At 42.5% G+C, this 15,462-nt stretch overlaps 2 protein-coding genes across 5 annotated transcripts in view; both read right to left on the reverse strand.

The window, feature by feature from the left end:
* The window catches only part of ERN1 (endoplasmic reticulum to nucleus signaling 1), a 31,317-nt gene extending 21,751 nt beyond the window's left edge, over positions 1-9,566 (reverse strand). For both annotated transcript variants that reach the window (XM_083874770.1, XM_083874769.1), the window contains exons 1-2: positions 9,475-9,566; positions 1,197-1,308 (exon numbers count right to left, since the gene is read on the reverse strand). In XM_083874770.1, the coding sequence (XP_083730896.1) occupies positions 1,197-1,308; positions 9,475-9,555 (193 nt within the window). In that variant the 5' untranslated portion in view covers positions 9,556-9,566. The remainder of the gene's footprint in view (positions 1-1,196; positions 1,309-9,474) is intronic.
* Positions 9,567-13,386: 3,820 nt separating this feature from the next.
* The window catches only part of TEX2 (testis expressed 2), a 45,392-nt gene continuing 43,316 nt past the window's right edge, over positions 13,387-15,462 (reverse strand). For all 3 annotated transcript variants that reach the window (XM_083874589.1, XM_083874588.1, XM_083874590.1), the window contains exon 12: positions 13,387-15,450. In XM_083874589.1, the coding sequence (XP_083730715.1) occupies positions 15,328-15,450 (123 nt within the window). In that variant the 3' untranslated portion in view covers positions 13,387-15,327. The remainder of the gene's footprint in view (positions 15,451-15,462) is intronic.

Below are 15,462 nucleotides of genomic sequence, written 5' to 3' on the forward strand. Positions count from 1 at the left end.
ATCCTTTTCGTTACCAAAGTGTGTTCTTCAAAAAAACCTCTTGCCACTTACTAAGTGTGGCTGCAAAGCAATGCCAGTTGTGATACCTTTCTAGAATAGGACTAGGCAGGGTGTGCTTGTATCAGTGGAATGACAGAGAGACCAGCAAGTTTTTCTTAGCCTACAGCAACACTAAATGAGGAAGATGACAACTTGCTTTTAGGCAAGGCTGTTCAGGAGGGGTCTAAATTTAAACAGGAGATGGGAGAAAACCAAGATCCTTCAAGAAAATACTTGGCTTAGCCGTTTCTACTCTAAGAAGAGCTACAAAAGCTTTGCTCATTTAAAAAGTTAACTTGTCTGATAGATCTGCTTTCAACTACAAATGGCTTCACAAAAAAGAACAACTAGTTGGTACTGCAGACACCAGATATGCACAATCCATTTCCCACCACTTCAGCTCACCTACTAAACTGACAGGTTCAAAAACAGAGGACACAATGATGCAGGCACTGACTCCTTCCATCTGATCCTCTAATTTATTTCCAGAAGTGAAGGTGCTACCATCACCTCTGCCACACATAATCAGAGTCCCACTAAACAAAATTTTCATCACATACTAATTTTTTCATCAAGTCAGAGCTAGCTCTGCTCAGTAACTAAAACTACAAAATCACTTCCAGTCCCTGACAATGTTAAATTCCTTTATACAAATGCAGTTCTTTTATTTAAAAAACTGTGCTGTTCCTAAACATGTTATAGAAAAATCTCCAAGGTTTGCATGATATGGACTGCACCAGTCAGTGTAGGGTATTCCAGAGACAGAATCATGCAATCCCTTTGCCATCAGCTCCACAAGCTGACACATCTATTCTGTTCTATGTTTGTTTATATTGCACTCATTCCCATAAAACATGATACCTACCAATTATACCACTACAGCTTAAATACCCAGGGGGAAAAAAAAAACCAAACAAAAAAACCCAAACAAAACCCCCACAAACCTAAAATTAACTCACATAAACCTGGAAAACACCTACAAGTGAAATTATGAACATAAACATGACTCTAGAAACACTGTGGCTTAATTTTGGAACAAGAGCAAAATTTTAAAAAGAAAATAAGGTATTTATCAGATCCTACAACAGTTGGAATTGCCAATTAATTTGACTGTTATTTTTGCTATAGTAGAGGGCATCAGGACAGCTCCTGCTCACCTTCTTTTAAAGTCCACTTGATTGCTCCTGTCCTCTTGCTGACAGCGTGCAAACTTCCATCCAGGGTTGAAACAAACAACAGTGTCTCTGGCACAGTTACTGAGCTGGTGCTCTGGAAAAGAAAAACCCATACGATGAATATGGTCATTTACTACAGAGTTTATTCATGTCTGTCTGACAGTACATGGGCTAGAACATCCCTTCTTTTAGCCCAAGCAGCTTTTGAGCCTGGCCACTGCAGAACAAGGAATTTTATTAAAAGGACATCACACAAACATGGAGGACTCAGAACTATGCAGTTATTGTGGGAACTGAGCCTAAGTCCCAGGTGTTCCATAACAAAAAGCAGAATAAGCATGTAAATGTCTGCTCTTCTTTTCCTCCCTAAAGATGATCCCAGACATCCTAAGACTGACCCATTTCCATTTCCCAGGGCTCAGGTTCTCACTCAAATAACTTTTCATTTGCAGGCTGTATCTGCGTTGCTCATCTGCGTGACACCTGCCATGTTTCAAAGTTTCACAGTTAAATATAGTTCTTAACCTACCACACAAAATGAAAATGTATTAATTTTACATAATTAATAATGTCTTCAATGACTTATATGGTAAAACCCAATTACTGGTCATCTTGCAAAGCAAAATACTTAATTGGCAAATTAAAATACAATTAATAGCTTTCTTTGAACAGCTGTACACTAGTGCAGTCCAATGAAAGCATTATACTTTCAGGCAAAGCACAGAGCTAAAAGGATAATATAACACAGTACTAACTAGCCAATACTCAGGTTGCACTTATAAATATTGTCCATGCTTCTTTCCAGCAATAATCAGCTGGAGCAGACAATGGTAAAACACATAGTGCAGAAAAAAATGAAAGTACAAGTCAACACTACACAAACCATAGGTCAGAAAGTATTGCTGGAAGGCCAGAAAAAACAGGAGAAGTATCTTAACACATAAATATAATATTCATTACCTGACATTGTTAAATTATGCAGGCTGCCCAACCATCTGCACTTAAAACATTTACATCTGGAATGAAACTTTGCAGTGTTTGTTCAAACAGGGATAGTGTATAAAAACAGTTCCTCTCACGCTGCTCTATAAAAATGCAGCTCAAGATGTGACTGATCAGAACTGAACTCACAGCACCTTTTAAGCCTAACAACCTGACTGGGTGCAGGAGCAAAGAGGAGCTCTGTTCTAAAGTTATGAGAACTCAGTCATTTGTATTATTACTTTTGTTAAACTATTGTAGCCACTGTATCAAAGTAATTAATGAAAATTTTGTCCTTTAGGTCTTTTTGTATACAAGTTCCCCAAACATCTTAGGATGGTGTAGTTGATTTATCATCATTAGTCCAGTCCTTAAATCAGCATTTAACAAGCCAGATTCACTGCAACCAGAGAGGGTAGACACCACCCACACTCCACTATTACAACCCTTCAGGGCTGAAAACCATCTGGTTGTGGGGCTCAGTTTAGTGAACACAGTGAAACTGCACCTAGAGTGAAACACAGTAAGTTGAGCAAGAAAATACAACTGTTAAAGACAGGAAATTAAAACTATTCAGGTTTCTTTAAATTGCAGGTGGGAATTTGACACCCACAATGTAATGACAAGTGTTGAAGTTTTTGTTGAAGTTGCAAATAAAATACAACATACAGCAAATCCACCACATTTTCTGTGTATACAAACTTAAGATTGTTTTTCTACCCCTTATTCTCTGTACAAGTCTTATCTTTTATCTTATCTTACAGAATCAGTATATTCTCATAAACCATGTTCTCTTCCTGTTTTCTGATTAAGAAATAAATGCATGTAACATTTTCACTAAAATTTTGCCTGTAGAATAACCACCAAGAGTATGGTTAGGTATCACATATCAGGAATACACAATGTATAGAATAGTACTTGTTGTAGACTGTAGGCTTAACACTTCCATAATTAACACTTGAATATCTATTTATTGTGGCATCAAGGATATAGAAAATAAGGAATTAAATGTGAGCTCTGAAATTCTGATCAAAACATCAGTAACCAGTGTTGTCTTCCACATCACTGGCATTTTAGGAGGTTCCTAGGATTTGGGACTGAACAGAAAGTACAAACATGCAAAAGGTTCCTCTGCACACTGCACTCAGAGTTGGAAAACATTTCTGTACTTCCCTCCAGCCACAAACTGAAGAAGCATTCATGCAAGTTTCAGTGGAAAACCAAATGAACACCTGACTGTTGCTTAGATAGGTCTCAGAAAGTTCTCAGATATGATCAAGATCATGAACTCACACCAGCTTTTTCTAAGCTCTTCAGTGAAGGACCCTTGGTGTGGGAGAGGAAAAGCACCACTTCCAGCTGCCTTCCCATGGTGCCTGACTTGGTTAGCAGGAGGTGTGAACTTCCCTGGGATGGGAAGGACTTGTGGCATTCCCAGGCACCAGGGGAGCAGCACCCTGGAATTGCCATTAGGTCCCTCCAGGCAGGAAACCACCTACTCTGGGCCCAGCTCTGCTCCCTGCCCAAGGAGTGAAACTAGCACAGGGGAACTGGGACTCCTCTGACAAGGAGATCCTGCCACATGCACTCATTGTTTTCCCGTAAAACACATAGCTTTTCTGATGTCTTCCCTCACCTCCTCCCAAGTCTGTGTTGAAGTTTCACTGCTTCTGAAGGGCTTTCTTTTATTCAACCATCAAAGTCACATTGATGTGGTCACCGCAACCCTGGGTGCTGAAGATATCATCTCCTTTGGGGGAAAGACTGAATATAGGGCAGATTTCATTAGTTCTTCCCTTACTTCTAAATTCGTATTTGAACACAGATGAAATATAGGAAAGTGCCATTATTAAAAATCTTCCATTCACTCATCATTTTCAAAGCACATGACATGCAGTTGACATTACCCAGCTCAGTAGAACATTGACCCTGGTGAAGCATTTGATCTAAATTTAAAAAAAACCCAATGACTGTAGATTTTGCTATGCAATATTGCTCATTTATTTTTTTCAATATCTACAGTAGTCACTTGGAGGAGGCTGGGGAGTTAGTATAATAGTATGGAAACAAGGTTTTATTCTTTCAAATTGCATCAAGCAATAGATATAAAATTGAACAGATTATTTAAATAATTACTTGTGTTTCATCCAGACTAAATTAAAAAGACTTTATTTTATTCATGACTTTTATCAGTGGCTAGAGACTGAAGTATCAAAGTTGAAAATACTGAATACATTTTATTTTGACCACAAAGCTTTGTAATTAACTGATTAATGGATTAATTAAAGCCTGGGATTAGCACTGCAATGAAAAGCTGCAAAAATATATTAAAAAACCTAAAAACTAACAAGACACACTTGTTTTCATTTTTCTGTGAAGTATCAAAGAGCTTCCTCCACCACAAAAAGACACTCAGTCCTGAGACAGGACTTTAACAACTGGTACCACAGATCCTGTCCTCCCTTCCTGCAAGGGTGAGGTCCCAACAGTTGTGATGCAATGCAAATTCTTGAGACTTTTATTTCAATTTTATTTCTGGGAAGATACAAAAACTGACTCCAAGAAAAATATGTCAGGACACGAAGCAATTAAGCAAAAAGAACTTAATTTTTAGTGAACAAAGAAAATGAGACAGAAGGAAAACCTGGTTTGGTTCTTCTTTCATTTAATCTGAAACTGCAACTTCTATTTTAACACATACCCTCTTTGGAATTCAGTAAGAGCTTCTACTGCCTTGACAGTCTATACTTATAACAATCCTCCACATCAACAACAATATAAGGTTTAGGATTTACAATATTTTGAAATTACTTGGGGACTGAATTAATTAATTTTAATAATTGAATTAAAAAGACAAATTTTCAAGCTTTCATTGGATTCTTACTGGACGTAAGTTTTAAAGCTGACTGGTAACAATCCACAACAGCCTAAAATTTGTGACTAAGCAGAAAATAGCATTTTTAAGCTAGAATACAGATATACTATCTAATAAAAAAAAATATATATTCTAATTAAGTCTCCCATAAGAATCTCAGTCTAGATCTACCATATCTTTAGATAAAATGTTTTAGAAAGCCAAGTAACAAAATGACTCAAAACAATTCTGAAGGACCCGGCTGCCAAGTGAAGGTCAGTGAAAGCTGTAGAACAAGTTCTGGTGTGTGTGTGGTGCAGTTCAGTGTCAAAGGCGATAAAATCTTTCACCCCAACAGCTCAAATTTTTCTAAAGGTTACCAAAGCAATGCCTTTGTTTGTTTTATTGTTTTAGAAGAAAACAGATCCCCACAGCAATAATTTTGTCTATTAATTCATCTGCTTAAAACCACCATTTCTGAAGGTCACCATGTAGGCACGAATCCTACTGAAGTCAGTAGAAAAAGCAGATAGAAAACCAGGGCACTGAGTTCCTTGAGGTTACAGCTCTGCAACCCAGAAACATGTTTTACAGTGGGAGTGGTAACACAAGAGGTTCTTAAAGTATGAATAAAGAACAGGAAAACACTTCCTAGTGACCCCAGGGGGTGACAGTGTGTGCTGATTTCAAGAACTGTTATTGATTTCATAGAAATAATTGTGTGCTCACGAGTAAACAAATCATGTCCTAGCAGGGAAACAGTTTTCTCCTTTCTGAGTCTGAAGTAGGAATACATATGCACTAAAATTAACGTGTTGGGCTGATGGATGATAAAGGATTGGATGGCTTGCTAACTAAAACAGCCCTCTAATTTATTTGATAATGCCTGGCTTACCAAACCAAAATGCTGACAAGATACAAATTATCACTCAAGGGAAAAAAAAATCCCTATATTCCTCATTCCATACTTAGCCTCATCTACACCAAGCCACACATTCGCATTTTACTCAAAACCTATTTAAACCAACTTCAGCATTGACAGCACCAGACACTTTCCTCACAATAACAAAAGGCCTATATCATAATTTATGCTACTGGAACCACAGCTGGTAAACCAATAAGCAAAGCAAAATATTTTTAGGCATTAACACACAGTGCAAGCACTTGGCATATTCATCACAGACAGCCTATGAATCATTACCCTGGTTTTGACAGCTATCTCATTACACTGCCAGGCTACAGGCTAGAACTCCCTGTGCATGATAAAACCAGGCCATGAAGAAAGTCTTTGTAAAATTCAGTAAACTACTAGGGGGAGTTTTCCAGTATAACTAATAATGAAGTTAAGATATGAAAGAGAGTTGACAAAAAATATGTTCTATCTTCTTTAGAAAGTGAAATCAAATGTACAGATCTTTTAATCTTAACCTGAAATCTAACATGTCTTTGTCAGCTATGTCTCATCACACTGTAACCCAGTTCAGTGAGTGCTCACTCATACTCCCATTCATCCTGCAGTGGAAAAACTGAGCAGTTTGGGAGGTTCTCTCCACCTGTTCCCTGCCTGGACTCACCTTGGAGTGGTCTCTCCACCAGGAACTTCCCGCTGAGCTTTCACATTTGATTCTCTGTGTAAAACCCAAGTGTATTTCAACAGCCACAAGAACACCAACAACCCAAATGACAGCAGAGTCATAAACACATGAATTTATACCCCAGGACAGAGCTGTCTATGATAATTTAGGTATGCAAGACAAATTTACATTTCCCTCCCCCACCAAAGAAACCTCGAAACCCTATTATACTACTTTTTCGAGCAACCAAGGAGATCTGCAACTCAAACAAAACATGTATTAATTAACTCAGTGCTTGAACATGTCCTCTATAAACTTTCTGCTGTCTTACATGGGTTTCCACACTTATCAGTTCCCTGGCCAAACACCTCTCGCTGAGATAAAGAACACACCAGAAGAAACAACACCTGGCTGAGGCCGGGGTTTTTCCATGGCAGGCGCTGCCCATCCAGTGTAACCCAGCACTGAAACCCTCCCACCGGCTGCAGGAGGGGGCAGACCCACGTTCCAAATCCCACTTTAATCCCAGGGAGGTTGTGTTTTCTGTTGCACTGACTCCACGTTTAATGAGAAACAAGTACAGTTTGCAACATCCCAGGGCTCATAAAAACAAGGGATTTTTCCCTTTTCTCTAAAAAGAGCTGTAAATCATTACTGTGTAATACTGATGGCACTTGTGATTTACTGACAGCTCTACTGCATTTCTCATTGCTCTGAAATTTCACCCTTTTTAACGTGCTCCCATCCACTGGAGGAGAGTTTGAAGAGCTATAAACTGTGTCACCCAAATAGCAAGAAACAGCATTTTCTCGTCTGTAAAGAACAGTCAGGAAAGGAAGACCTTGTATGAACTTATACAAACTAAAAAAACACTATTAGAGGTGAGATTTTAGGTAACCAAGAGTACAATTTATCAGCCAAAGAACCCCTACTCTTAGAAGAAATTTAGAGAAAAAACAATCTGCAAAATCTTTAGGCAACCTCGTGTTTTCAAGTTACCTCAACACCGAAATTGTATGCCAGTCTTTCTCATGGGAGTTTACTATTCAAGTGACATGAATAGTTTTAAATAAGCAGTTAAATGGGTTATTCACAGATGAGATGACTGGGACTAAGTTCACAGAAATGAAAACTAGTTCTGCAAAGTGACTGAAGTACAGAATAAAATTCAACTTGGAAGTCACGGTGAGGATCTACAGCTGGCAGAGCCTAAAGACCACGGCAAGAGCCAAGGTAAGAAACAGAAATGAAGAACTCAGTCACTGATCTTGAGGTGAGATGGCAGAACAGGGAAACCAAGACAAGAGGGAAATCTAGAGAAAAAAATGGGCTGAATTCTACCAGGGCATGAGTCCAGTGTTTCATGACTATGCAAGTAAAAATTATATAAAATTTAGTAATAATCTGTTGATTTAAAAATATTTTAGGTATTTAAAAATATTTCTCAATGTTCTTATTCAGGACTGTTTTGAAAACTCAGTGAGTTGCAAATCAGTATTTTCCTTGCAAAATCTGAAACCAAAACCCGGGAGGACCATGAAAAGACCTCAGTCCAGCCTAACAGTCCAGTCTAAGACAAACACATTAGCACTCTACAATAAAGATTGTAAAGTAATTTCTGTTGACAGCCTGAATTTATTTTTCTCCAGTTTCCTAATGAAGTAACAAGACTAGGTATGTCACCAGCTTAACTACTAATGTGTTTACTTTACGTCTACAGAAGGGGAGTGGAGCTATTATATCCCAGGTGAAAAACAAGGCCTTCAGCTTTGCTTAACCTGAACTAGAACCCCATATATTAGAGCAGCTTTTTCAGCTAACAATGAACAATCCATCAAACAACATAACCTAAGGCTTTTCTTGTGCTACCCTTGACTATAGTGGAAATAGTGAATGCCAGATGTCCTTTTCATTGTCTCCTGATCTGGAGAACCTGCTAACAAGCACACCTTTCAGAAGTGAATTTTTAAAGTTAGCTATCCATCTCAGTACACACAGAGAGCAGACAGCACCCACTGTAAAGTACACTGTTTAAAATTATTACCTCTGTAAAAATAATCTGCTCAGCATTCCATCTGCTTTGCACCAGTTTCCCTATTCCATGCACTTTTATTGCTCCACATATTGCAATACCTTGTAACCAACCTGGTTATTTCTTAAGAGGTTTTGTAGGGCAGTGACTCGTGCACTTTGTCTTTCACCTTTGAATTTAAAACTGTGGCTTTGGATCCCAACCAAGCACATTGTGGTACATTAAGGCACATTGCTGCATTTGCTCTGGAAACAGAATGATCAAAATGCCATGACAGTATAGAGGATATACAGCCAGTCACATGTATTTGGTTATCAATGCATACACAATGTGTGGTGTTTTTTCCAGAAAAAAAACCAAACCCTCTCACTTATCAAGGGACAGAGCCGACCTTCTAGCACGAATCACTGGTTCCCGACCCATCTATATCGCTTCAGTTTACAAAAGTTTCTTTGTACTACTGTTTCAAAAGTTTCTCTGTGCTACTTTTTACAACTGCCTCGTGGGAAATTAACTGTATTTTTATATTGCGAGGATTATGATGTACATGTCCAGGTTACATGCCAGGCGGGGTACAGCCGCAGGTAGGCGGCTGTAGTGCTGGGTCAGGCTGTGGGGCTGCAGCCCCCCGCCTGCGCACACACGGCATTAGCGACAGCGGACCTGGAGGTGTGCTGGCTCTGCGGACACCGGCGAGCTGCGGGCACCCCCGGCAAACCTTCGCAAACCCCGGCGGGAGCCCCCCAAACACCCTTCCTGCGGCCCTCCCCGTGCCCCGGCTGTCCCTGCCCTTCCCCGGCCCAGCGGGCCCAGGCTTACCGCGAGCCTCGGCGGGAGCGGGAGCAGCAGCAGCACAGCCAGGCTGAGGAGGAGGAGGAGGCGGCGGCGGAGCGGCTCCATGGCTGCACGGCGGGGCCGCACCCCCCGCACGGCGCTGCCTCCGGAGCGGCGCGTCCGGCGCTCCCCGCGGCGGGCGGGGCGGGCTCAGGGACCGCCCGGCCGGGACACGCACGTCACCCGCGGGCGGGCGGACGGGCAGCGCCGGGGACCGCGCTCGGGGGCTGCCCGGGCAGCCGCCGGCCCGGGGAACGGCCAGAGGTGCTCCGTGCTGCCGGACCCTCGCCGTTGGTGTGAGCCCCGACCCACCCGCCGCCCGCTCCCGGGCTCAGCTGGCAGCCCCATGGGCAACCGCAGGGTGCGGTGGCAGCTGGATACCGCTGCTTTGTTTTTATATATATATATATATAAAAACCCAAACCGTAAATTCAGGCAGCACCAGTCAGTCGCCTCCGTCCCCTGGCACCATCCTGCCCGGGATAGTTGGGCGGTCAGGCGTTGGAAGGGGCTGCCCAAGGGGGGTGGTGGAGTCACCGTACCTGGAGGTGTTTGAGGCATCCGCATCTGGCACCGAGTGATATTTAATGGTTTAGGGGCTACTGGGTGGACAGTTGGACTTGATGATCTTAAAGGTCTCTTCCAACCTTGATGACTCTGATTCTTGTTTCCGTACTGATTTTGTACTTTCAGAACAGATCATGCTGAACGTATTCAGCATAGCTCCTGCCTTTGACAAACTGTTAACCCTGTGCCTTGCAAGGCCTTAAATAAATGCCAAAAAAAAAAAGCCCCAACATGTCCCTTTGAACCAAAAAACAGGTCCAGGCTTCTCTGAACAGATAAAAATAAACACAAAAATATCGAACCAAATGGAAGAAGCTTTAAACAGAAGACAGTAACTTTAGAGTGCCTGGCAAAGGCGCAGCGTTCAGCCACCTATTTGTACAGCAAGGCCACTTTGTCCTTGTACATATTGTTTGCTTTTTAACAGTGATATCATTAATGGAGCTGCAGGGCACATCGAGTTCTGGGCATGCTATATGCACACACCGGCTCCCACAGTGAGCGTGCCTTTGAAGGTGGGCAGGAGATGTAATAATCACCCAGAATCACAGAATATCCTGACCTGGAAGGGGCCGAGGATCATCGAGTGTCAACTCTTGCAACCCAACAATCCCACCCAGTGCCTCAGAGCTTTGTCCCAATGACCCATGAGTCTGAATACATAAAAATATGCTGGAACTATAAACCACACTGTGATTCCAGTTCTCTGATGCGTTTCTTCACGGTGGCCTTGACTTTTAAGAATTTTTGCCATGTGAGAACAAGCAAACCTCTCAACCCACCGTGTGTGCCGTGGCAGCAGCACCCGTCTACATTACAGGAGGAATTTATCAGTTGCTGTATAAATGCTGTAGCGTGCCAGATCCACACTGGAGTTATTTCAGAGGAGTGTCTCCCAAGGCCTCACAGGAGATAGGGAAAAAAACCGAAAACCGGCTAGGAGGAAGGAGGGGAGCCGAGTATTGGTGAGCACCGTCAGCTCCCAGCTGCTCCCCTCAGGAACCACCTCAGCACCCGCTCTGCTGGGGCAGATCTGACGCGGCCTAAGCTTTTATATTTTTTATATTTTTAATACCGAGCCCCGTTTCTCCACAGCAACAAAGCTCTAAAGCAAACTAGAAAGAAAAAAGTACAACTGTTGCTGAAAAGGCGAAAAGCTGCCTCACACGGCGGAGGGCGACACGAAACCATCAAGCCCCCACAGACCCTTAACTTGACCTCCATGCACGCCCCGCCTCACACGGGCCCGCCCACCGCCCTCACATGGCCCCGCCCACCACCCTCACACGGCCCCGCCCACCCTCGCGCGCAATATCACCCAGATCAGCACGTGCCTCCGCATTCCCATTCTATTGGGCGAGACAAGAGGGCGGGGCTAACCCCTCTATAAAAGAGAGCGCGGCGATTTCTGGGTCTTTCTTTCGGCGTGGCCAGTGAGGTAAGCGGAGCTGCGGGAGCGGAATGAGGCGGGCGGGTGGAGAGGCCGGGCCGCGGTGATGTCTTTTGACACGTGTTAGACTGCTGACATGCATGAAGCAAAACTACTGCTGAGCGCCCTGGCTGCGGCATACACCCCGCGGAGCGGCCGGGGGGTACCGCATCAATAACCTCCCCTTTTCTCTCGGTGTTTTTGCAGGCCCTGTGAGGCGACCGGCGGCCGGGAGAGGCGGTAAATAAAATAAATAAAGCTGTGTCACCCAGAACGTGTCCGGCTAGTTCTTCCGCGCGTGCCCGCACTGCCTTTGACCCGGCGGTGCCCGCCTGGCGCCGCCGGCCAAGCAGCGGTGCTACAGCGAAGTGCTTGTTCATAACTGGCGCTACTCGGCCCGACCCGGGCGGTGCTTTTAAAAGCAAGTGACATTTGTTTTGCAAGTGTGGGTCATTCTCCTGGCGGGGACACAGCGACGGGAGCACGGGGGGCTCCCGATCCCGGGGGCCGCCCTTCCTGCAAGGGAGCCCGTTCCCCGCGGGAGGGCGGGGCCGGGGCCCAAGCGGAGCCGGTCACTCGTCGCGGTTCACTGCTACTAAATCCAGTCAAGGCGACGTCTGTAGTATTCCTTTAGTAGTTTAGGGATCGGTTGTAAAAAGGAGCAAAAGTCCTGGGATTCCTGCCGAGCTGCTGCAGGAGTGGCTGAGTGAACCAGCTCGGAGGCAGGAAAAATGCAGCCAGGGCTGGGGTTCATTATTTATGCACGTGGTGCAAAAGGAATCGGCGTTTGATGCCGTGGCCTCGGGAGCTGTCCAGTTACTCAGGATGCCAGGATCAAAAGACATAATTCCATCTCTGAAATTCTTAGTCATGAGGCTAAGAGGGAGAATTGGACTGTGTATCAGGAACCATAGTTGAGGGATGTAAAGAATTAATTATATTAGCCGGATTTGATCTTTGTGAAGGGAAATAAGACAGTTGTGGTTAGATATGAGCATAACAACTCGTCCTTAAAGGAGGCAGCAGAGAAAGCCAAGAAATATCAAGGCCTTCTCCCTGAAATCAAGGAGATGACAAAAACAGACACTGTCGAGTTTGTTGGCTTCCCCTTAGGAGCGTGGGGGAAATGGTACGAGAAGAACTCCGAGTTGCTGTTGGCCCTGGGCCTCCTCTCTAAGGCCAGGCTAGGGAGTGTTGCCCGGGCCCTGGCAGCCAGAGCGCTCTTCTCTAACATGGACATTGTTCATATTTTTGTTAGTAAAACTTGCTCTGGAACCTTCTAATATATAAAGGCCTCTTCCCTCGTGGATTTGATCTGGATAGTAGGAATTAGTTTTGGGCAGGAAAAGTTCATCCTTCATAATGTGTCTCACCAAGTTTTGGGCAACAAATTCTGATGTGATCAGGTGGATGGGCCACCTCTACTTAACCCGGAAAAGAAACATATAATTGTATGTGTTTATAAAATTGCCACTCTTTCTTTATACATGTTAATACCGGGAAACAAAACATTTTCTGTCTATACAAAAGATCTGTTAGCACACAGAACTAGACTTCCAGAAATTCAGAGTCCAGGCAGACTGTAAGGAATGATTAAGCTCCCAGAGGCTCTTAAAAGATTGCAGAAGTAGATGTGTGTCTGCTCTGTAAGTGCTGGTAATCCTTGCAGTTTTATCAGGTATGCAAACATGTTCTTAAAGCATATTCTTCTTATGAATACCAGCTAACTGCTGTGGTTAATTTCAGGTTCATGACAGTAAAATTAAATTTTGCTTATTCCTTCTAGAGCTCAGCACTGGTTAACCCTGAAACTGTCATACCACAACGACCCAAGTATATGTATGTAAAAGTCTGCAAAGCACAGGGCACACTCACATTAGGAAGTATTTCTAATAAAGTTTTTAAAACAACTTGCATTAGATGGTGGTTAAATGCTGTAGAAATAAAATCTACTGAATTGTTTGACATGGGATAAATTTATTTGAAAAAACAAAGCAAGCAGATTGTAGTTACCCACAGTTTATGAAGTGCAATATGACTATCCTGTGTAATAAGTCTAAATTTGTTTACACATTAGTGCATCTAGTCCTTTGACTTTAGTTATTGCACATAGAAATTAACTCATATAAAAGACCTGCGTACAAGACATGCAGACTTCATGAAAGGCAAATAATGCCTACAGAATCAGCAAACCCCAGAATCTACACAGCCTGGAATGGTCAAGGAGGAGTTCAGGTAACAAATATAACTACTAATATTTCAATTAAAGGTAACCAAAATAGGTGTTCAAATATAGAATTAATTTTAAATATATTAAATGCTAGTTTTCTTTTGTTTCAGGCAAGGTGCTGTTTAAAAAACCTTCAATATAGTTTCATTTAGAGATGGTAAATCATCAAGTTATACATGGAAATTTTGATTTACATCAAGTGTGACAACACAACATACAAAAAACTTCTTAAAAAATTACTTTAAAAAAAAAAAGTCATGTTATAAAAGGAGAGCCAGAACTCACCTTCTTTGTAAACTAAAACATTTTCTGACATCCATGAAGAGTTGGCAACACTGAGTATCAGAAAAATACTACGTGTTAAGGAGTGGATATGTAGTGTTCAAACCTAGAATTTACTGCATACCTTTAGCTTTGATTCATTACACCTGACAAGTAAAAGGCAGTTTCCCCTTCCCGTTTAGTTTTGGCCACTAATTAGCTGAAAGAGTCTTTAATCACTATCAGCTCAAACAACTGCAATGCTTGAACTCCTATGCCACAAAGTCCAAGAAACCAATGCATGGGGGTCAAAATCTGTCAGTCACAGCTGCTCCTGGGGCTGTGCCTGAGGATCTGGGCCCACACTTCGGGTGTAAACACAGTGCAATGGAAAAGACCCACAGCAACTAATTCCTGTCAGAAAGAACTTGGTGTTTCATCACAGCAAGAGGCTCTATGCACAGTTAGGTCACTACTCCTGGAGATGTGCAGTGTTGACACTTGGTGTGTGTGTGTGCTTGTGTCTCTATGAACATTCAGAATTAATCAGGAACCAAAGTGATTGTACCTCACTATAAGGCGGCTTGCTATGGTTTGGTCTCATGGCTTTACTGACTTTTCTTCCTTGTTTACAAAAATCTGACAGTCCCACCTTCACTGATAGTTATGTGTTTTATGGCTAATTGCTTCCCCAAAAAAAAAAAAAAAAAAAGAGCTCAAGTTCTGTATGAAAAAAGTAATGTGTATACAGCACATTGAATCACAATATTACCTATACATCCAATTTACATTCTTTTATCCTGAAAGCATTTCATTATTTCGATTGCTTGACACAAGCTATTGACTGCAGAAGTGAAAGAACATAAAACAGTTCATTTTACACCTCCAACTGCCTGAGAAAGAAAAATATTCTTCCAGTTTTATAAATTCATTCCTCATTTAGGATTTTTTCCATTTGGCACGCAGTTCCTTTGCTGCCAAACAACTTTTCAGTGCTTTAATGCACATTAACATAGCATGAAAACAAGCTGAACAAAAGGTGCATCAACAAGCTCCTTGATCTGTTACATTTGAGTTCCTCCCTCCCCACAAAGAACAGGTCACCTCAGCCTCCCAGTTAAAATCCTGATGGCAGCCAGTACAAAAATAAATGAACAGCTTAATGGAATGGAACTTCATGTAGCCAAAGTACACGGGAACAATAACCAGGCAAGTAAGCACACAGGAAGGGGGATAGGCAGTCCTTGGGAGGGGGGAAAGTGGCACAAGTTAAGGATGAGAACTACAGCACAGTTTATAAAACCATGAGAGTGACTTTTATAATACTGTAAACTGCAAGAGTCTTCACATGTCATGGTTGATCAGAGGTCTCCGTGCTCAGATCTTGAGGGGGGCACGTGGAGGAGCGGGGATCCATGGCTGAGTGCATTAAAGGAATATAGACATCATCCATGTTTGGCATGACAAAGATTTTCTAGGAAAAAGA

The sequence above is a fragment of the Zosterops lateralis genome (assembly GCF_965231275.1).
Source record: "Zosterops lateralis genome assembly, chromosome: 18".
NCBI lineage: Eukaryota > Metazoa > Chordata > Aves > Passeriformes > Zosteropidae > Zosterops > Zosterops lateralis.